This window comes from Perissodus microlepis, chromosome 18, assembly GCF_051167445.1.
Source record: "Perissodus microlepis isolate ML-2025 ecotype Zambia chromosome 18, ASM5116744v1, whole genome shotgun sequence".
Taxonomy (NCBI): domain Eukaryota; kingdom Metazoa; phylum Chordata; class Actinopteri; order Cichliformes; family Cichlidae; genus Perissodus; species Perissodus microlepis.
In genome coordinates, this window is record NC_140478.1 from 1,223,600 (window position 1) to 1,247,219 (window position 23,620).

At 40.4% G+C, this 23,620-nt stretch overlaps 1 protein-coding gene across 1 annotated transcript in view; it reads right to left on the reverse strand.

Moving 5' to 3' along the window:
- The window catches only part of cdh12a (cadherin 12a), a 38,500-nt gene that overhangs the window by 9,514 nt on the left and 5,366 nt on the right, over positions 1-23,620 (reverse strand). The window contains exons 2-10 of the mRNA XM_084913200.1: positions 22,959-23,028; positions 22,217-22,797; positions 13,991-14,115; positions 11,806-11,975; positions 8,554-8,673; positions 6,288-6,455; positions 5,967-6,154; positions 1,352-1,605; positions 748-884 (exon numbers count right to left, since the gene is read on the reverse strand). Of these exons, the coding sequence (XP_084769326.1) occupies positions 748-884; positions 1,352-1,605; positions 5,967-6,154; positions 6,288-6,455; positions 8,554-8,673; positions 11,806-11,975; positions 13,991-14,115; positions 22,217-22,525 (1,471 nt within the window). The 5' untranslated portion in view covers positions 22,526-22,797; positions 22,959-23,028. The remainder of the gene's footprint in view (positions 1-747; positions 885-1,351; positions 1,606-5,966; positions 6,155-6,287; positions 6,456-8,553; positions 8,674-11,805; positions 11,976-13,990; positions 14,116-22,216; positions 22,798-22,958; positions 23,029-23,620) is intronic.

The window sequence follows — 23,620 nt, forward strand, 5'->3', positions numbered from 1 at the left end:
TGTCTTTGTCTAATACTTACATTTGTTTGATCTGAAACATTTAATATATACAAAAATACACAAAAAGAGAAAATGAGGAACACTTTTCCCACATCACTGAATGTAAAGTGTGAATCGTGAGGGGGTAGTGTTCTGTTTTGTTCACACTGCATTTGTTTCTTGTCACTTAATACAGTGAAGACAAATATATAACATGTACAAAACACTCTTTGGCTAGAAGAAACAATTATTGGTACATTTCTGGAGTGCAGAGTCAAAGTGAACCCATGCAGCCACACGGAGAACATGCAGACGACACATTAAACGTCCCGATGGTGGATTTAAACCTGGGACCTTATTGCTGTGAGGCAGCAGCGCTAAGAACAAGCTTTGAAAAAAGAAAAAAGGAAGGATTCATGTTTTTTACGTTTGTGAGATCTGAAAAGTAAATTAAATTTGTATATTATACTAAATCCCTCATTCTAAATCGACTCCTGGGTCCTCGCAAAGCAGGATTTTCTATATAAGAAAATGCAGTCTTGGTGAATATTGTGTCCCCTGATAAGAACACTTTTCTTATAAGAGTTTTCTCCCATTGATAACTTATCACTCAACATTTATGTTGGAATTTCTAACTAACATTTGTTTAGTTGATGAGATGGTTATGAGATGACTGTTGACCTGTTTGCACAGTTAGTGTCTGTACAGTTTCTGACACACAAGAATACTGTTGGTGGTTGTGTGTAGTTATTGGTGTGGAATACTTACTAAGTTTGGTTGCCACCACAGTGATATTGTGCTGAACAGCTGTCTCTCTGTCCAAGTATTCATTAGTGGATATGATTCCTTCCACCGTCTCAATGTCAAAAAAGCTGTCAGAGCCAGTCTGCCACTCCAGAGAATACCTGCACACATCAGACAGTCCATGGACTTTAACTTCATTTTACATTTTTATAGAAATTTAATTTGCTCAACCAGACATAAAAACAAATTGCATGTATAAAATCATCAGTCAAATAAAAAAAGAACTTTTAAAAATATTACTGACTGGTTTTAAAAGCTTTTTCTGCCTGAAAGTTATACGTCTGCAGTGATCTGCAGTTTGTGGTAATTAATCAATAGTTTCACTTCAGAGTTCTTAAAGTGCTTTTTATATGGAATCATATTTGATTATTTAACAAATTAACTCTCTTAATTGGTTAAACTGTTACTTGGTGAACTGGTTTGAATTTAGATTCTGATCAAGAATCCAATTCAAACTATGATGTAGAACAACATCGTTACAATTTCCAGCCTTCCAGGAAATTAACAATACTTAAAAAAATAAACAGTCTGTGGACATAATTCCACAGATCTGTGAAGAGCTTTCCACCTGACAGCACTGCTACTAGCATCCAGGTCATAAGCGGTCACTGAGCCAATGATGGTTCCTGGGGGAGTGTCCTCGTACACGTCCAAAGAATAGTAAGGCGTGGTGAAGACAGGAGGCTCGTCCACATCCAGTACGTTAATTTTGACTGTCACAGAGTCCTTGAAGGGCCCCAGATGGAGGAAACGGGGATCTTGCTCTGCATTAAATGCTTCCACCTTGAAAGTATAGGACGCTTGGGTTTCATAGTCAAGAGTCTGGAAAACATGGGAAGAAATCCACTGAGATGAAGCAAAAAATTCAGAGCAATCATTATATTACCTCCTGTCTGCAGAGAGAGGACGCCCCACAGGCCGTCTACAGTGATTTTAACTAAAATACTTTCTGAAGTATAGTTTTAGGACCATCTGGGAACTTTTTAAAAAGATAACTACTGATATTTTTGTTTTTGCGGTACAAACAAAAATATCAATCCAGTGTGAAAGTTAAATAAAAATGACATTTTATTCATGTATGTGACTGTGATTGTTTAAAAAGTATTCTGCATGCTTTATTTCACAGTAATTGTGTTGTAAAATGAAACTATATGCCATTAAGAAAATGTTTTTACTTCCCTTTTGCAATGTGAAGTTTTTTATTACGTGTGCTCAAATATGGGAGCACTGAACTTCATTTTGATGGCATCAAAGACGAGTGAAAATCTCTGGCATTTATCTTTAAAATTTAACAGTCCAATCAAATTCCTGAATTTTAAACCACAGTATATGTAGAATTAGTCAGTCGGCTGACATGTTTATCATCTCATTGTACAGGACAGAAAAATGCCCCACCCTATCAAGAGACTTATTGGGCTGGACCAGGTGACCCTGAATCCTCCCTTAGTTATGCTGCAACAGGTGTAGGCTGCTGGGGGATTCCCATGATGCACTGGGTGTTTCTTCTTTACTCACTATGTGTTAATAGACCTCTCTGCATTTAATCATATCTGTTATCAACCTCTGTCTCTCTTCCACAGCATGTCTTTATCCTGTCTTCCTTCTCTCACCCCAACCGGTCGCAGCAGATGGCCCCGCCCCTCCCTGAGCCTGGTTCTGCTGGAGGTTTCTTCCTGTTAAAAGGGAGTTTTTCCTTCCCACTGTCGCCAAAGTGCTGCTCATAGGGGGTCATATGATTGTTGGGTTTTTCTCTGGATGTATTATTGTAGGGTCGACCTTACAGTATAAAGCGCCTTGAGGCGACTGTTGTTGCGATTTGATGCTGTATAAATGTCTTTTTCTCTTTAAGACTCTCCTGTAGTTTAAGTTAACTGGTACGTGTTATTTTAGAATTTAGAATCACTAATTAGCCAAAACCCACTAACTGCATATCTTTGGATTGTGGAAGGAAGCCAAAGTACTGGGAGAGATCCCAAACAACTGCAGGTATCATATTCAGGCTCCACACAGAAAGACCTTGGCCAGGTAGTAGAGCAGATCAGCTACTGATTGGAAGGTTGGAGGTTTGATCCTTGGCTTCCCCAGTCTGCATGCCAAATATCCTTACTAACCCCAAGTTGCTCTCCGATGCATCCATCAGAGTGTGAATGTTGGTTAGTTTACACTTGAGTTTAGAAGTGGGTGTAAATGAGGCTATACAGCGCTTTGAGTACTCCGGGAGAATAGAACAGTGCTATATAAAAATCAATTCATTTACCAAATGTGGTTCATAGTTCTAAATGCTTTAAATTGTCAGTGAGAATAGAGAAACACTTTTGGCTGACACGAGTATTTGACCAGTCCACACACACCGTTGGCTGCTGCGGCTGCCTGCGTTTAGCTGGGAGTACAAAAGGCTGAGGATTCTCCACTCATGTTCGACTCTCTTGAACAGACGTAGGCTGTCCCTCCTGCCGCTGCCTTTTGAGCCTCTGTTTTTTGAGATGACTCGTGTTCTATTAGTGTTCTTGTGTTATTTAAATATTTGAGAGTTGTTTTTTTGTTTGAATTGCCTCAGTGCCTAGTGAGTCGTTTCACTATGTGTTTTCAGTTGTGGTAATAAACCTTGTGTTTTTTTAATCTGCCCCCCTGTCTCTGGGCTCATTTATGTTACCTCCCCTTGAAAAAGAGCCGGGGTGTAACACAAAGTCTCAGACATTTCCTGTGAGAGATAAAGAAATGGAGGTGTAGACGAAGTCAAAGAAACCAAATTAGAAATGATGCCACCGAGAGGGTAGTTGTTTTTTATGAACACCTGCCTTGACTGGTTGTGGAATAAATACAATGAACACAATGTGAAGAGTTTACAGATAGCTTTTAGGACTTAGGATTATTTAAAAGGGGATCAAAATGGTTCCATCCATAAATGCATGAACAATTTTTTCAATATCACTCTTAGACACCATGTTTTTAATTTTAGCAATATTATGCAGATCAAAAATGCAGTCTTAGACACAAAACAACTTCAAGGTTTCTAATGGTACTATAGATCCAGGTAATGACAACTATGATAAATTGACTGGTTCTTATATACACTAGCACTTCTCTGCTCTACTTAACCACATAGAGGGCTTTACACACAAGTGTATGTAACCCAGTAGCTTTTGTTGTTATTCTTTCTTGCTTTCTCTTTATTTGTATAAATGTATTTCCACTCTTTTATTTTGAAAAGACAAATTTATTTTGAAAGAAGTGTGATCCTCTATCAAACTTTATTTTTCTTTTTACGGATCACATTGGGTAATGGCCATTTCATTTGTTGGAAGCGGTTTTAGTCCCGCCTTCCAAGCACCGGACCACCATTACACACGAGCTTGGTTTTTCGCACGTGGAAGGTAGACGAGACAGGCATTTTGGCTAGGTGTTCTGTTCGTGTGATAAAGCAACTAAGATTCTGGATTCTCTCCGGATGGAGGTAGCGAGCCTGTGCCCAGACTAAACTAATCTCTCCCTCAAGAGAGGCATAAAAGTGGTAACACACAAACCACAAAACCAAGGAAAAAAGAACTAGACTAATAAGGAATCCTGACCTGACAAATGACCAAAAATTGAATTACTGAGCTCAGTAGGTTATTTTTGTTATGCTGGCTTATCATTACTATTACTGCTGTTATTGTGGAATTTGTGTCTGATTTACTGGGCCGATCGTGGCTCAAGAGTTGGGAGTTCGTCTTGTAATCGGAAGGTTGCCGGTTCGAGCCCCGGCTCCGACAGTCTCAGTCGTTGTGTCCTTGGGCAAGACGCTTCACCCGTTGCCTACTGGTGGTGGTCAGAGGGCCCGGTGGCGCCAGTGTCCGGCAGCCTCGCCTCTGTCAGTGCGCCCCAGGGTGGCTGTGGCTACAATGTAGCTGCCATCACCAGTGTGTGAATGTGTGTGTGACTGGATGTGTAAAGCGCTTTGGGGTCCTTAGGGACTAAGTAAAGCGCTATACAAATACAGACCATTTAATTTCCATTTCTGTACAAAATAATAACCATTGTTGCTCATTTCCTGTCTCCAGCCATTTCACTCCACGGTCACCTCATTTCCTATTGTAATCCTGCTAAACCTAGTCTGTAGTTTTGGCTGTTCTAAACTATTTAAAGTGAGTCAGGGGTTACATATAATTGCTTTCTATCTAATGTTTTCAGTCTATTTCATGTACACATCCGTGTCTTTATCTCTCACAGGAATGTCAGAGAGTTTGTCCTGCACTCATCATTGTGATGAGCACAAAGTATGAAGGAATGAATACAGTACAAAGTACAATAGTCCCTTACATGGTATTACCCCAGTGACAGCAATTACAATGGACCAGACGGTCAGTTAGTGTTTCTCTATTCTCACTGACAATTTAACACATTTAGAACTATGAACCACATTTAACAATGTGACTGTGAAGCAGTCTAAGGCTACGTTCACACTGCAGGCGAAAGCGCATCAAATCCGACTTTTCTGACCCTATGTGACTCATATCCGATCACGGCACAAATCCGATATTTTCAAATCCGACCTGGGTCACTTTCGTATGTGGTCCTGAATCCGATACATATCCGATGTTGTAGAAAGCGACTGCTGTTTGAACGGTCATGTCGCATTAAATCCGTCTTTTACGTCACTGACACAAGACAGACGCCAATTATCAGCTCTGGAGAAGACAAACGAGAAAGCATGGCGGCCATTGTTAAAGCAAAGGCTCTTTTTTTTCCTCAGTGTCTTTTCTTTAATTAATTTGTCAAAATTCTGTCGGTTACGACTGTGCAGAAATTGATCGACTGCTGCAACAACACCTACTCGCTCTGTAGACGCCATTTTTACTTCTGTAAACAGAGCGTGTTGTGTGTGACGTCTTCTTTTGCGCACGTGTGTCGCTTTGAGGGCCGTGAACCGTTCACACTGGAGCGCGTTTGCTGTCACATTTTATTCGTAGTGTGAAAAACAGACAAAAAAAATTTGGATTTGATCAAAAAATCTGAATTGAGCATTAAGACCTGCAGTGTGAACGTGGCCTAATTCATATGATTTAAAGAACTTTGCATCAGCATAAAACAATCTTTCCATCATCAGCTTGAAGACATAAAATAAAGTGCTGTGTGAATGGATCAATGCTTTGCAGCAGGAAGCACTTAGAAAGCAACTAACGTGCACTAAAGGGTGAATTTACCTTTTTCAGAACAACGATCCCTTCTTGACTTTGACCATTACAGATGATGTCAAACATGTTGCCCTCATCTCCTGGAACAATGGCATACTCCACCCGTGCGTTGCTGCCTACATCCAAATCCTGGGCTTGAATTCGTCCCACAGCTGCACCCAACGATGCTGACTCTGGTACATGAAGATGAAAAATACCTTAAAGAGTAAGAAAGATCAGTAAAAAGAGACAACCAATTAAACACTATTATTAGTCCAACGTAACTGAATGAATGAATGAGTAGATTTTTTTAAACAATGAGGAAATTAGACATTGCTAAGAGTTTGTTACTCTTAGTGAAGCGCGGAGGGTTGTCATTGACATCAGTCAGGGTGATATTGATGATGGTGGTGGAGGCCAGCCCCCCCAGTTGACCACCCATATCCTTGGCCTGGAGAAGAACCTGGTATTCCTCTTTCACCTCACGGTCCATGTTGGCCAGAGCTGTCCGAATTATACCTGAAAGGATTTGGTTTAACATTTTAGACCTCACTATAACAAAGAAGAAAGACAAAGATGAATCTGGCTTGAGTCTACACACACTGTATGCCTATGCCTAATTTTGCCTTAGTGCATCTAAGTGCTTCCCACATTTGAATATTTTTTGTATATTTGTCACAAAAAATGTAAATATTAGACAGAGATGATGCAAGTAAACACAAAATGCAGTTTCTAAATGAAGGTGTTTATTATTAAGGGCTGAAAAAATGGCCCTGTGTGGAAAAGTGATCCCCCTCCCCCATAAAACTGCTACAGGCATCCCCAGACGAGTTACAAACAACAGTGACGGTGAAAAGTTTGAATGGTTGACTGCAGCCAAATCCACCATTACAAGACCAAAACCAGTTGCTCCTGCACTGAACGATGACCTTGAAAACCGCTCACAGAGTTAATCTCTGTATACTAAACATCCCTGAAGGGAGCAAACATGGCAGGGACCCTCTAAAGTTTATGTTGGAGGTATCAGTGCAGACAATGGGCCCCAGTCTTCCCTACGTCATCTGAACTGGAAAGAGTCCAACAAACCCCGACCGACCTCCAGATCCAGTGAAAGGTCATAACCCCCACACTATCCTGGTCAGCTTCTCCGTATTCCCACAGAAAGAAGCTGCACTGCGCTGGGCCACAAACTACAAGCTTAAACATCAAGGTACCACTAAAAGGGTCTATCAAGACATCAGTGCACTGTTCAAAGCAAGCCCTGTATCAGAGAAATGTTAGACTCCACCCAGCATGGCTGCGTGTGATGTGCAGAGACCACATGTTCACATTCAACTGACCTGATAGGCTCAGATGTTTCATGACCAGAGGATCAGTAAATAGTAAGACTACATGTATGGCACTCTGATTTAAACAGCCTGAAGATGATTAATCATCTAAGCTTGAGTATGTGCTCGTTTTCATCCTTTCATAGTAATCAGTGAAACTCAAGATCCGGACACTCATTAACGTTATTGTTGGGTTATTCAGCATCATCCTACATGCAGGTGCGTACCTAATATAATAAGGTTGTATACCTTATTATATTTGACTTTTGATCTAAAACAAGGCAAAACATAAAATTATATAGAATTATATATAGAAATACTCTGTCTACTTGGAAGGTTTTCTTAAATTAATAGGAGGCAAGAAGAGTGCTGGCTATGAGTGATTTTGTGAGCTATCCAATTAACAGACATCTAATTAATGTCTGTTTCTTTACAGTAGATGTTTGCTGTGTGAAACAAACAGTGGTGGATGAAGCAGCTACAAAGTTTACTTTTCTTCACACATGAGTTTATCCTGGACCAGGTGACCCTGAATCCTCCCTTAGTTATGCTGCGACAGACGTAGGCTGCCGGGGGATTCCCATGATGCATTGAGTTTTTCCTTTCCAGTCACCTTTCTCACTCACTATGTATTAATAGACCTCTCTGCATTGAATCATATCTGTTATTAACCTCTGTCTCTCTTCCACAGCATGTCTTTATCCTGTCTTCCTTCTCTCACCCCAACCAATCACAGCAGATGGCCCCGCCCCTCCCTGAGCCTGGTTCTGTCGGAGGTTTCTTCCTGTTAAAAGGGAGTTTTTCCTTCCCACTGTCGCCAAAGTGCTTGCTCATAGGGGTCATATGATTGTTGGGTTTTTCTCTGTATCTACTGTACAATATAAAGCGCCTTGAGGTGACTTTTGTTGTGATTTGGCGCTATATAAATAAAATTGAATTGAATGAGTTTAACGTGCGGTTTGATGAAGGACGCCCGGCAGCTTTTTCCCAATAAAGGTCTTTACAGGAACAAAAGCTGCTGTTTTTTCACTATATGTGTGCTTTTATGTTTCTATTGCAGGTCTATGTTTACATTGACCTGCAATAGAAACAGTCACAACGTAAAGCTCACGTTTCCATGGTAACTTGTCTTTGTGGTGCTTGTTTTATCATTCAGGGGTAGGACTGGGGAGAAACTCGTGAGGTATCATGAAATGAACTGAATTCATGCGACGTCTGAGTTCTGTTAGTACAACTGTATCAATTATTCTTGCTTTGTAACAGAAACGTTCCAGCTGCTGTCCTGTCACCTGTTTTGGGGTCCACAGAGAAGTAGGGCTGGCCGTGAAGGATGCTGTAGACAATGCGAGCACTGTTGCCATACGTGGGGTCATCTGCATCTGTGGCAGTCACCTGTGTCACGTAGGTTCCTAAACAAACACAAACATGTTTGCACAGATTATGTTAATACAGATTACGTTTCTCTCTAGAAACTGAAAAGCAGCGACGTCTGCGTGCTACACACCTCAGGATCTGCTGACCGTGCTCTGTGATTTTACTTGGCCTGTCACTTTGTGGCTGAGCTGTTGTCACTCCTACTCTCTTCCACATCGTTATAATACCACTAATCACTAACTGTGGAATATTAAGTGGTGAGAAAATTTCACAGCTTAACTTGTTGCACAGATGGCATCCTATAATGGTACCTCACTGGAATTCACTGAGCTCCAGAGAATGACCCAAGGTTTCACAAATGTTTGCAGCCCGTTTGATTTTATGCGTCTGTGGCCGTGGAAGTGAACCACTACTGAGGTTCACCATATGTAAGAGGACAATACTGACATTTTTTTTAAATTCTCCTATAAAGGAAACAGAATGTGGGAAAAATGGGCACAACTTGCCCATCACTGAGTTCACTGACGTAGTTCAATAATTCAGTAATTCCTTGGTGGCCCCAGGGGTGGGTGACATTTGCCACGAGTTCCTGAATATTGTAGGGCTGTTCTGGTTCACACACTTCTGCAACATCACATGGAGATCTAAACACTCCTTAGCCTCCCTGGGAAGGTCTGCCCTTTGTCACTGATTCGGTTCATAATCTTTACAGACAGGATCCAACCAAGTGGTGGAAGGCTTCCAACTTGGTAGCCTCAGAATCTTATATCTGCTTTTTGCAGATGATGCGCCCTGTAGGCTTCATCATGCTGTGGCCTCCAGCTTGCAGTGAAGTGACGTGATTGAAAATTAGCATCTCCATGTCTGAGGCCATGGTCCTCAGCTGGAAAAGGGTGAAGTGTCCTCCCAGGGTCAGGGTAGAGTTGCTGCCCCAGGAGATTGTAAGATGGGGTCGTGGGTACAGTGAGGAGGACAGTATACCATTGTAGTCATTCGAGATGGGCTCAAAGTAGAGCCACTACTCCTCCACATCAAAAGGAGCCAGAGTTGGTTTGAGCATCTGACTAGGATGCCTTCTGGGTGACCTCTGGCTAAGGTGTTCTTGGCATGTCTCCACGAGGCCCCAGGATAGACACAATGGAGAGATCATATCACTCTGCTGGCCTGGGAACACCCCAGTGTTCGCCCAGATATACTGAATGTGATGGCTGGGGAGCAGATGGTTTTCTGGGTTAAGCTGCCCATGACCTGGTTCGGATAAGCAGAAGAAAATAGATGGATGGATGAAGGATGGATGGATGTATGCCAAGACTTTGGAGAACAAAAAAAGAAAGATCAGATAATTTGATCTTGTAAACACACCCTAAGAAAGCAGTCTTACATATTTGTTTAATATGTGTGTTGAAGGACATGTCCTGGTCAAAAATGACTCCAAGGTTCCTCACAGCGTTACTGGAGGCCAAGGTAATGCCATCCAGAGTAAGAATCTGCTTAGATACCATATTTCTAAGATTTTCAGGGCCGAGTACAATAACCTCAGTTTTATCTGAATTAAGAAGCAGAAAGTTAGCGGCCATCCAGGTCTTTATGTCTTTAAGACATTCCTGCAGTTTAACTAATTGGTGTGTGTTATCTGGCTTCATGGACAGATAGAGCTGGGTGTCATCTGCATAGCAGTGTAAATGTATGCTATGTCTTCTAATGATGCTGCCTAAGGGAAGCATGTATAATGTAAACAGAATCGGTCCTAGCACTGAACCCTGTGGAACTCCATAATTAACCTCAGTGTGTGAAGAGGACTCTCCATTTACATGCACAAACTGGAGTCTATTAGATAGATATGATACAAACCACTGCAGTGCAGTACCTGTAATACCTACAGCATGTTCTAATCGCTCTAATAGGATATTATGGTCGACAGTATCGAACGCTGCACTGAGGTCTAGCAGGACAAGCACAGAGATGAGTCCACTGTCAGAGGCCATAAGAAGATCATTTGTAACCTTCACTAAAGCTGTTTCTGTGCTGTGATGAGCTCTGAAACCTAAAATCTGATAAATAGAGATAGGTTGATCATAGCCTGAAGAAGTGAGTAATTTTAGGACGTCTTATAAGAATGGGGTCTAAAAGACACAATGATGGTTTGGGGGAAGTAATTACTGAAGTTAATTTAGAAAGATGGAGAAAAAGAGTCTAAATGAATATCAATGGTGATGAAAGTAGCTAAACATAAATCTAAGTCTGTGAGATGGTTATGAATGGTTCAAATTTTATTTGTGAAGACTGTTACTAGATAAGGTTAAATGAATGCTTGGTTCAACAGAGGTCTGACTTTTTGTCAGCCTGCTACAGTGCTGAAGAGGAACCTGGGGTTGTTCTTATTTTCTTCGATCAGTGATGGATACTAAAACGTTCTAGCTTTGCAGAAGTTTTTTTCTGTAGAGCAGCAAACTGGTTTTTTCAGGCTAAATGATGATCTTCTAAATAAGATCCCAGTTTCTCTCCAGTTTACAAGTTTTCTGTTTTAAGGTGCATGCTTGACGGTTATACCAGGGAATCAAGAACTTCTGATTTCGGGCTTTCTTTTTCAGAGGAGCTACAGTAGTGGTACGCAGGGAAGATGTAGAATTATTAAGCTCTGTGGGAGTAGGTAACCTCTCTGCATTGTTTTGGCACATGGCACTGAAGAAGAACACAGTAGAGAGACAGTGGCGCTGTCACTTGGTGTTTGCTCTCTGCAGCAGAGTATTGCTTCCTGTTCCACAGTGTGTAGCTTATGTGTGGAGCCGGTTGATTTAAAAACTTCACCCGCTAATTACATTCACAGTATTCACTATCCCCTACCTTATCGGACCAGGGGTGACATATTCAGCTGCACCTGAGCCAGCCAGCAATCTAAGGAGATCTCCGTAGATTGCTGGCTGGCTCAGTTGTGTCTAAAACACAATGTAGATAACTGGAAAAGTTTCTGGGAAAAACCTGGTCTTGTTACGAGAGACTGTCCTGTCTAAAAAATTGGTTTCATTTTTAATATATTTTTGTGCATTGTGTATTTTTTTATACCTAAAATATATTTTCCTTGATAAGGACACTTTCATTTAGCTTTATGAGTTCTGCTATCTAAATTCTTCATCCACCTACTGCATCCGAGCCTGTAGCTGTCTTACCTGTTGGGGACATCTCTGGGACGCTGGCACTGTAGGGTCCATCTGGGAACTGAGGTTCACTGTCATTAATATCCTGCACCTTGATGATAAACTCAGACTCTGGCTCAAGAGGGATGCCTGTATGAACGTCAACAGCCTGGGCCTTCAGCGTATAGTACGATTTTTTCTCCCTGCAAAACATCAAGTATTAAATTTACACACACTGAATTCACTGGCACATACTTAACTGATATGATTATGTGTCCAGGCTATGAGTCTCATGGTGTCTCAGCATTGATTCCATGTCAGGCTGCACTCATGCTGCCAAACAGACTGTTAAAGAAGATGGAAATATTAGATGTGCTGTAGATCAAGTAGTGACTCAACTTTGGGACAGGAAAGTGTTTTGTCCATAGAAATGCTCGTCTGTTGATGCAAATGCATGAATAAAGATAGACTTTTATTGGCATAGTCACAGTTTTATACTTAAGGGGGGTTGTTCATGTGCAAAGCTTAGTTTATCATTAAAGGCTACGTTCACACTGCAGGTCTTGATGCTCAATTCCAATTTTTTGATCAAATCCAATTTTTTTGTCTGCTCGTTCACACTACAAATAAAATGCGACAGCAAACGCGCTCTAGTGTGAACGCTCAAAGCGGCCGCATGCGCAAAAGAAGACGTCACACACAACGCGCTCTGTTTAGACCCAGAGCAACAGTATGTGTGACTGATGGCCTTAATATAAAGACTTCAGACTTCACGTTTCCCAATTTTTGCTTTAAGTTATTTTGTTATTTACATAATAATGTAGATAACCTAATAATGATCCTTATTGCTGTTTTAGAGGAGCGGAGCTTCAAAGGATAGCTGCAGATTTCTGTCAGAATCTGCAGATTATACAGTACAAATAAAATGTTCACCTTTCTCCAGCGTTGTCTTCCCAGCAGTTTCACTGGATGGACAGGAAGTGTTCACGATGTCTTCTCTGGTGCTGATAATCAGCGTCTGTCTTGTGTCGGTGACGTAAAAGACGGATTTAATGCGACATGACCATCAAACAGCAGTCGCTTTCTAAAACATCGGATATGTATCGGATTCAGGACCACATACGAAAGTGACCCAGATCGGATTTGAAAATATCAGATTTGTGCCGTTCACACTGTCACACCATGATCGGATATGGGTCGCATAGGGTTAAAAAAATCTGATTTGATGCGCTTTCGCCTGCAGTGTGAACGTAGCCTTAGTTAGTTTATCATCATATCAAAGAGGAACTTTCTTTTATATGATTTTCTGAATTTTAATGTGACATTAAGATATCCAACAATATCTTATTTATTTAATTGTGGAGGGGTGTGGTTTATGGCTCAGCTGCAGGGGAGGGGTGGAGCAGTGGGTTCAGGGTGTGGTGTCGGGGGAGGCGGACCTGCCCATGCCTTTCCTATTTCAGTCAGATGCGGGGACCTGACGAGAGAGCTGCGTGTGGTGCAGAGCCGATGAGGACAACTGGAAAGCTGCCCCACTGTTAATAAAAGATCACTGGATTGGCAACGCAGCTACAAAAGTAAACGTGATAAAAACCTGCAATTGCAAAAAAGCAAAAACAACAACAAAACAACTGCCACTGTTGAATCTGTCCTGTTTAGGTGGAATGGGTTCTCTCTCTTACACACAAGCCCTCGAGCCGCAACGGTAGAAACTCTGAGGGCAGATGCTGATCATGATTGGTCTTTTTTTCAACGACTCCCAAAGTCTCCAAACAACAGGGCTGGCCGCCCGCAGTGACAGTTCAGGAGAAAGTTGTAATAACACATCTTCAGTTTTAAAGCTAATGCATATGTTCAGTGATGTTTCCTGAGGTCAGCAGCTGTTTCAGGTCTTGAACATCAAACATTCTTGCTCAGGTGACTCAGCTGAAGCTGATCAAGCCTCAGCTTGTCCCCCTGCAGCCTGTTTTTTGGAAAAAAAATCGCCTTGAATCTTAAATCTTTTGTGCTTTTAAAAAAAAATCTCAGCCAAAGTCAGCATCTCTGTGGACACAATCATCTCTCTGACAGAAAAAGGTTGATTCTGATTTGTCCAAGTCTTACTTCCCCGTCCATTGCAAAACAGTTTGGGAGGATGTGCCTTCTCTAGGTTCCTACTTAGATATTACTGTTTTCAGGTGCTTAGTCAGTTTAGACATTATTATTGGGAGGTACTGACCTGTCAAGCACCACCTGTGCATGTATATCTCCTGTCATTTGGTCAATGGTGAAGACAGACCCCACTCCCTCTCCTGAGAGTGTATATTTCACTGCATTATCTCCCTGGTCCATCTCTGTGTGGAGCTGCAGAGGAAATTATGTGTCAGAAAATCATCACAAATACTGTATTGTTTTCTTATTTAGGAGATGATATGCACATTAACTGCATCAGTCTTCATTTGTTGTCTATGAGAACGATATGAATACACTGAGTAGCTCCTGCATTCGGTACACCTGTTCAGCTGCTCGTTAATGCAAGTATCTCATCAGCATGACATAGTGTGTAATGTGTAACTGTTTGTAAGCATGTAGACTTGGTCAGTATAAGCTGCTGAAGTGGAACAAGAGTGATCTAAGTGACTATGAACGTGGCATAGTTTGGGAGTGAGGTGGGCTGGGCTTATTTCAGAAGCTGCTATCTGCTGCAGGCCTCGAGGGCCGGAGTTTGAAACCCTGATCTGCTGGGAGTTTCCTGCACACGTGTCTCGAGGGTTTAGAGAGGGTGAGCAGCAGCCTCGTTGATGCCACAGGTCAGTGTAGAATAGTCAGACTGCTCTAACTTTGGTTAAAGTTTTTGTTTGCAAATGAAATCATCATTTAAAAACAATTTTGTTTTCATTTATTTTGGGTTTATTTGGGTCATCTTTGTCAAATATAAATTTTTCACTAACATGCCATTTTTAGTCCAAATCCCATGCTAACTAGAAACATTTGGGTTTAGCACTGTAACAGATGAATGAGTTCAGTGTTTACATTGAACCACAATGTTTGCATAATAATTAGGGGTGGGAATTTAAAGCGTTAACTGTGATTAATTAATTTGAAAAATATAACGCATAAAAAAATAACGCATTTAATAACACTGGCTTGACATATTTGCATTCCAAGCAAAGAGGAACGTTTGTCAATGCATCATTTCCTGGTATACCGATTACACTGATGCACACATCAGAGCTACAAAGAATAGTGATGGGATTTCCGGCTCTTTAGGTTGTTTTGTTGCTTTAACTAATTTATTTTTAACAATAATATAAAATTATGCACAAAAGGAATTACTAATGTAAAAAAGTGGTTTTATTTATATATGTTTATATATAAATATATGCGGTGGCCCCTAGAGACAAAGCAGGTACAAACTCCAAAACACATTTCTAGCGTTAACTGAACTTCCAAAACAGAGCTACCTAGATCACTTAAATTACACAATAGAAAGCATGAAAGCATGTGTGTATTGTTTGTGTATTTATACACAAGCACTCATATATATTCAAATAATTAAAAAAAAAAGTTCATTTACCTGTTACTACCACACACCAAATCCGGTCGTTGGTACTTGCTGGCTTGTGTAGCCACCAGGTAACAAAAGCTCAACACTGCGCCCTAGCATCCTGGAGCACTTCTGTTGTGTTTTGTATGTGCTTTGTCTCTAGCGGCCACCGTAAATATACTTTTATTTATTCACTCCACATAAAATGTAATAAATAAATCATATAATACAAAAACAAACTATTCACATTTCAACTTTTAACTATTTAAATTTTCAGCTTTTTCCTTTTAAACAAATTTAAAATGAAACAACACAAAACACTACAAACCACAACACGATTGAATATAAATTAAAATATAAAACAAAAAGAAGATGCACATTCTCTGTCATATGGACCTGCATGAATAAACTTTCTGAATCCTTTATCATCCACAACTGTTTTCAGTTGTGGATGATTACTATACCTTTCTAATGTGACGGTGTTGTCCCTGGCTCTCTTTCTCTCTCCCTCCCGCTCTGTTCCTGTGCTACTGAGTGTAACTACCGCCCCTCCCCCCTCTGCCCAGCGCAAAGCACAAGGCTCGCATGTGGAGTGAAGCGGGAAAAAAGTGCGAGAGAGAAAGAGAGAGTGAGAGAAAGGGAAAAAAAACCACGGCTCCCAATAAGGAGCCGGCTCGCGTCGTTCACGTCAAAGATCCGGCTCTAAGAGCCGTTTCGTTCGTGACCGACACATCACTAACAAAGAATCAGAAGAAAGTGCGTTGCTCAGAGGCTAATTTCATTTCTAAAGACTATCCAATGGAACCTTGATAAAAGCATGGAGTTTGCATACCACCGAAGCACTTCAACCTTACGGTATCATCTAAATGCAAAACATGTTGCAGTGAGCACAGAAACTGTGGGAGCTGTTAGCGCTAGCAGTCCCAGTACCAAGAAAAGGTGTCAGCAGCCGAAACATGATGAAATACCTGGCATCAGGACCAAAATTAGCAAGTCAACATCGGACAAACTTACAAATTCTCTCGCAAAATGGATTGCTCTGTCTGTAGACCACTATCAGTGGGAGAAGATAGCGGGTTAGAAAATGTGCTACAGTTGGCGTCAGGTGATCCAACTTTCCAGCTGCCTATTTCAAGTAAAGTTCAACAGCTTTATGACACTGAAAAGCAAACAACATGAGATTACAGACAGCCCTGCTAATATGGAGGAACTACACCAGCAGCAAACAAGACTGGGGCAACAGAAAGAGCCACTTGAGCCATGCAGGTAAATAAAACCATTTTTTACTTATTGTTACTGTTTCTTCAAAAAGCTCTACAGTTGACAGTTATTGTGTAGATTAATAATTACTTTGTTGAACTGTCTACTACAGGTTTGTGACTGAGCTTCTTGGAGGTGAGACGTCTGTCTGATGTTCAGTGGTGTTACCTGCTTTCTGCCACCTGCATCACAACATGGAGGTCTCTGATGATGACTCAAACTACATGGTGAAGTTTAAGACTGCCTTCACAAAGGTGTAGCTACACTCAACCATCAGTGGCTCCAGATAGCTGCTGTGCTTGACCCACTTTAAGGATTTAAAGTGTCCTGCAAGGGGAAAGCGAGAAGAGGTTTGGAGCTACATGTTTTATGTTCACTCTTTTAGCCTAATGTACAAAATAATGTTGGCTCAGGTTACTCAGAGTTTAAAGGTGAAGCTGCTCAAATAACCTTTTATGTTTATTTTTGTAAGAAGATTAAACTTCACTTATGTTGAAATTATTATTATTATTTAAAAACAAAGCCATTTTGAAAATATACTTAAAGTACTTAAAACAGCGCTTCATTTTAAGCCTGCCCAGGGATTTTTTTTTCTTGAGTTTCCAATATTCATGTCCATGTTTATTATTTGATTCTGTCGCCCACTAAAACCCTTTTAAATTTAAAAAAACATTTGCACTTTGAGGAATATTTTCTTGTGCGATTAAATGTGATTAACCGAGATGATTAATTACAAAGCCTCTAATTAATTAGATTATTTGTTTTAATTGAGCCCCACGCCTAATAATAATACAATGTATTAATCAAACAACATAATTTCTCATTCAGCAGAATAATCTCTTTTTTGTAGAATATATACTACAATAACTATACTAACTAACACTATTTCCAAATAAATCATCCATAATAAATATAAAGTCAACAAATATTTTCAAAACAAGCTCTACTGTGCTCTACTGTTCTCTACTGTGCAGGGCATTACACTTATCTAAAAGGGGTTCAAATATTAATATGAAAGTCAACAACTAACTGACCAGTGGGCTCCAAACATTGCAATGAGGATCTATTTAGACCTTTTGTAGTTTAATTAATAACCAGTCAGCTAAGATGTTGGCGTAATAAACTGTAATAAGTTGCAACCATTGCAACAAGTCAGTTTGTGAAATGAAGTCCCTCCTAGATATTCAACGATCAGCTGCAGGTGATTTTTTAGCAGTAGAAATGTGACGATGTTACAGAGCGGGGGTAGACCAGTAATGAGGCACACTTTTAAGTTCCAAACACTGATCACTGTGTCAGACAAAAACAGTTCATGCATGAAACTCAGAGCGACACGAGCTAATAAACCATCACCTCAGTGCACTTACAACCACATGTCCAAAAAAGTTGTAAAATGTAAATCAACCGAATGCAATGATAAAAACATGATATGTTTATCTGTGAATTCTTTCTTCTCTCAACAGGAAAACATATACAATATTTATAATGAGACAATTATAAGAAATCATAAGTAAGTAATGATGGACAGAAGTGAACCAATCTGAAATAATCCTGCCAAAAAATTATTTTTCAATCATTCAAAATAGACATCAAAGACATTAAAAATCTCATCATCTACCGTACATAATGACATAAAGAGTCCAAGAATCCTGACAAGGCTAAAAACCAATACTGAAAGCCGTCAGGCCATCAGCATGATTCCAGCATCAGCATCATGAACACAGTTTGCTGTTTACAGCTCTGCTGTGGTAACAAGAAGTCAGAGATCAACATTATCCAGAAATACCATCGTCTGCTCTGGTACAAAGCTTATGTGGAAAATAGTTCAGTGATCAGACAAATTCAAATTCTCTTTGGAAAACTACAAAGGAGAGGGACTATTCGGCTTAATACCCAGTGGTGGTGTTGATGGGGGGGCGGGGGGAGCTGGTGCGCATCAACGCCTATGTAACTGACAACTTGCACATCTGGGGAAGCACTATAAGTGCTGACAGGTATATACAAGTTAAAGAGCAAAGAACACTACTTTTTCAGGGAAGGCCTCACATTTTCCAACAAACTGGATCCTCTTACAGGAGCCTGGATTTTTAGAGGAGAGCTCCAAATCAGTGCTCACCAATTTCGAACATTTGATGCACTGAAATGAAGAATATGACCAAAAATCTGTAGAACAACTAGAATCCAGTTGTTTTTTTGTTTTTTAGGCAAGGCCTTATGTATTTCAGCAAGGACAATTAAATTAATATTAACTCAGGTTTGTATAGCCCCTGTCAAGAAACTCAAAGATGCTTCACAAAAAAGTATAAATAAATGAAAGTATATAAATAAACAAAAAGGTAAACAACTCCGAAGGAAAGCAGAGTAATACAAACTGACGACCAGAGTCCACTGACATCTGCTGCTAAACAACACACTCAGTGCACACCCTCCCCAATGGGAGTAACACGACAATCAGTAGTTTTCTTACACACACACACACAGTGTGAACACTGCCCAACAGCCCTATTTGCTCCCCTCTTCACCTTTAAAACCCGCAAAGCTGATTATGAGGGGAGACACCTGTTGTCAGTGGGAGGAGCACAAATCCTCCAGAAGAAGGAATGCACACACACACACACACACACACACACACATAGACACACACATAGACACACACACAGCACTACAGCTTTAACTACATATCAGCCAATAGCTGGTTAGCCAGAACTGTAATCTAAACAATCTGTATTCAAATCCTATGTGCGAAGTGGCTGGATTTATCTTGATGAATAAATACATAAAAGTATGTATGTGTGTGTGTGTATATATATATATATATACATATACACACACATATACGCACACATATACACACACGCACACACACATATATATGTATATATATATATATATATACATATATATGTGTGTGTGTGTGTGTGTTTGTGTGTGTGTGTGTATAATGTATATATAAATATTTCTCCAGGCTAAATGATGATCCTCTAAATCTGTGACACGCCATTTCCTCTCCAGCTTATGAGTTATCTACTTTAGGCTACGTGTTTGAGAATTATACCACGGAGTCAGGTACTTCTGATTAGAGACCTTAGTTTTCAAGTAAGACTGGTTTCTGAGTTTGACAGCTGGGGTGGACGAGGCTAAGCATCAGGCTTTCAAATGAATTAAAAGTCTGTCTGGGTCTTTGGTTGATTAATAGGCTGGTGTGAAAAATTGCTGCCACACCTCCCCCTCGGCCTGTGCTTCGAGGTTGCTGGTAGTTAGAATGACTCGGGGGTGTTGATTCATTTAAACTAACATAATCATCCTGCTGCAACCAGGTTTCTGTAAGGCAGAGTAAATCGATTTGTTGATCAATTATTAAGTCATGTACTAACAGAGACTTGGAGGAGAGAGACCTAATATTTAATAATCCACATTTCACTGTTTTACTCTTTGGTTCAGATGTGGATACTGTATTGTTCTTTCTTTGTGATTTTTTATGTTTAAGTTGTTTGTTGCTGGTTTTTAGTTTGTTTTTTGTCTGTATGGGAGCTGACACAGTCTCTATGGAGATGGGTTTTTGGGGGGGTAGCAGGAGGAGAGAAGCTGCAGAGAGGCGTGTAAGACTGCAACTCTGCTTCCTGGTCCCAACTCTGGATAGTCATATTTTGGGGGGGTTAATAAATTTGTCCATATTTCTAGAAATGAGAGCTGCTCCATCCAAAGTGGGATGGATGCCGTCTCTGTCACGATCCTGGGTCTTTTGACCCAGCGTTTTGAGTTTTAGTTTATGTTTAAGCCCTTCAGGTTTTCTAAGTTCATTTTTTATCATGCCTAGGTTGTTATAGTTCTTTGTTATTAGATTCCCCTTGTGTCTTCCACCCATGTTAAGTCTCCCTTGCCCTTCATGTGTTTCATGTCTGCGTCTTACGTTGTCTAGTTCAGGTTGTCATGTCTGCGTCTTATGTTTCCTGTTTTATTTTGAAGAGGTCTGGTGTTCCTGTGTTCATCGTGTTTAGTTTTACTCTTCCACTGTGACGTCGTTATGTTCATGTGTGTTCCCACTTCTCTCATTAGCCTCCTGTGTGTATTTAGTCTGTGCGTTCTCATTCAGTCTTTGTCGGATCGTCTGTGTTGTTCCCATGCCAAGTCCTGCGTTCAGGTTTTCATATATATAAATATGCTCATCATCATTGCCATGTTTAGAGTTTTGTTTGTTTTTCTTTTTGCCAGGGTTTTCATAGTTCGTGCTTCCTTTCTGGTTTACCCAGTTTAGGTTATTGCTTAGTTTGCTTTGTTTTTGCCCTTTTATTTTGTACTGTTCTGTCTGCCTTAATAAACAGCTCATCATCAGTTAAGTTTGAGTTTGAGAATGTCTGCACCTGGGCAAACTGCGACAGTCTCTCCTAACAAGACCAGGTTTCCTCCAGAAGGTTTCACATGTCTGAGAACAGAATCACCAATTACCAGAGTTTGACCCCCGGCGGGTGTGTCACCAAGTGGGGAAAAACAGTTAGACACATGGTTGGTGGTGCACCTGGGGCTTCTGTTTAAGACTACGCTTCCTCCTCACCGTCACCCAGCCGCCCTCTTTCCCCAGCCTCTTGGGACAGTCTGCTGGGGAACAGCTAGCGGGGCCTACGCTATCTTCAGCTGCACCGTTACCAAACAAGGCTTAGAAATGGGCAAATTTCATTTGGGCAAGAAATGGTGCAACATTTTGATACTACATTATGTTGTAATGAATCAATGTGTTAAAATCAGCTTGTTCTATTGGTAACCAGAGTGATGCACTCAGCCGCAGAGGACCATCTCCATTAAAGGAAAAAAAAAAAAAGACAGAGAGATGGAGATCATCTGTCATAATGTCCTGTGTAAGTAAAGTTGGGCTGCCCAGCTGTGTAGTAGTAGTTATTAAGTAGTAGGAGTATAACACATCTCCAAATCCATGGTTTGATTCTCTTCTTGGTTTTTCACACGTTTACCCCTGATGTGGACTTCAAGTCAACAAGGAAGGGTGTTCGTCATCTGTACTGCCTTCTATTGTGCATCACCAGGTTGTCTTCATTATGTTTAAATACTTACATGTATTCAATTTCTTCCATGTGATTTGCTGATTAGATAGAATTTGAACAGGTGCAACAGCAAAGAGTTTTTTGGTATTTGTTTTTTTTTAGTAGTACTGGAGTAGTAGCATAGCTTAGCTAGCCATCTGCTCTCATTTTTAAGTATCTTACTGTGTTATACTACAAAGTTTGGGAGTTTGTACACTTTAGTTTTATCTGATTTGATAGTTTTCCTCTGATATTTTTAGAGTTCTGTGAGATTTTTTAGTTTTCATGCCTTTTTATTTTCTTCTTATTTCAAATAAAACATCTCAAAGCATTTGAAATGAAAGCATATATTTTAGCCTTATCTGGATATTTTCTAAAGATTTCATTCAAATCCACTTCCTGGTACAAGCGAGCTCCAAGCAGAAAAATGTAAAAATGAAGCAACATGGACGAGCTAAAAACATCAGGTCTTTTCTGTTAAAATTAACAGAAGGTAAAGAGTCAGTAATGTTGGTAAAGTTGCTGTTTGGATTTAAAGACAAGTACAGAGTACACACAAGCTCTCTTAAAATAATCTGGTAACAGCGTATATAACGATCGTATATAACGATTTTGTTTCGCTTACCTTTCCAACATACTGAGGTTCAGATCCCATGTACTCCTCCAGGACAAAGAACTGGTTCCACACCCATCCTCTTTTAATCCGGTGAGTTCCCAACCTACCCTGCCTCCGCCATCTCCTCTTGCCCTCCACTGATGGAACTTCCCCCAAAGAAGGCCTCAAACTCAGATTTTTCCTCCCTCCACCAGATAATGTAATGGCACCCCTGCTAGTTCTGTTGTGGAGGGAAGTCTGCAAAGGGATTTGGGAGGAGTGGTCCAATAACAAGCAGGATCCCACCAGGAATATAGTGACATATCTCTTTGTTATCATCAGTGAATGTGTTTGTCAAAAAAAGGGAAAGCAATGTTAAAAACAAACTGGGTTAGTTTGAGGTTGAGAATGAACATCCAAAGCTGGATTTGACCTGCTGGTACGGACTAAGCAAGAATTCCCAGATAATTCATATACTGTCATTGCTCAATCAGGCAAATCTCTGAAGATCATTGTTGGTTGGCCTGGGTTTGTTGGACCATGTGTTTCGTCCTGTTCTGTGACTGCAGAAGAACCACCTTGTGTTCTCCTCAGTTCCTCAGCAGAGACACCTGGAAGAAATAGCAGCATTATAATGTAGACTTGAACAAAACAGTTCAGCTACAAAGTCTCACTTTTGTTACATATATTTACTTATAAACTTTAAATCTATTAATGCTATATTACATTTGAAGCTTTAGTGGAGACAAAGTCAGAGAAACTATTATCCCACCTGTAATCCTGACACTGCTCTGCAGCGCTGATTGGACAGGTAGTGGAGTACCTGCTGTGACACAGATCCACTGGCACAAGGACACATACAGGAAATCTTAATCACACATCAGAATCACTGGTACTGTCATTTTAATGTTTTATTGCCAATTTCAATTCTGTTTGCTTTGTTTTGCATTAAAAGAAGAAAATGGATAGATGGGTGGTCTCAGCATACATTTTTACTTATCTTATTAAAACTTAAGTCCTATTACTTAAGTGGGATTATGAACTTTTTTTTATGTAAGCATAATTTTTTCTTTTCTTTTTTCCCTTCCTTCCTGTCTCAATGATTTTCTAAAGCAGTTCATTTTGCCTTGTTTGAACCATTAAATACAAGCGGGAGGTGATGTTAACAGCTGATTAGTCTTTTCATGCACCTGCTTCACAGACTTACAGTGAATACATAACAACACCTACGCTCACATTGTTGTACTCTCCGTCAGAGGGGCAGTGTCTGAACGGCTGCCATCACTGTGACATAGGGCCAAGGACCCGGTATGGACCTCCCCCCCATGATTCAGTGACTGAATCATCGTTGTTCTGATGGGGTTGATGATTTTCTCTCACGTGTTTTTAAATAAATCTTACTGAACTTTTTCATCTACACACTGTCAGACTGCA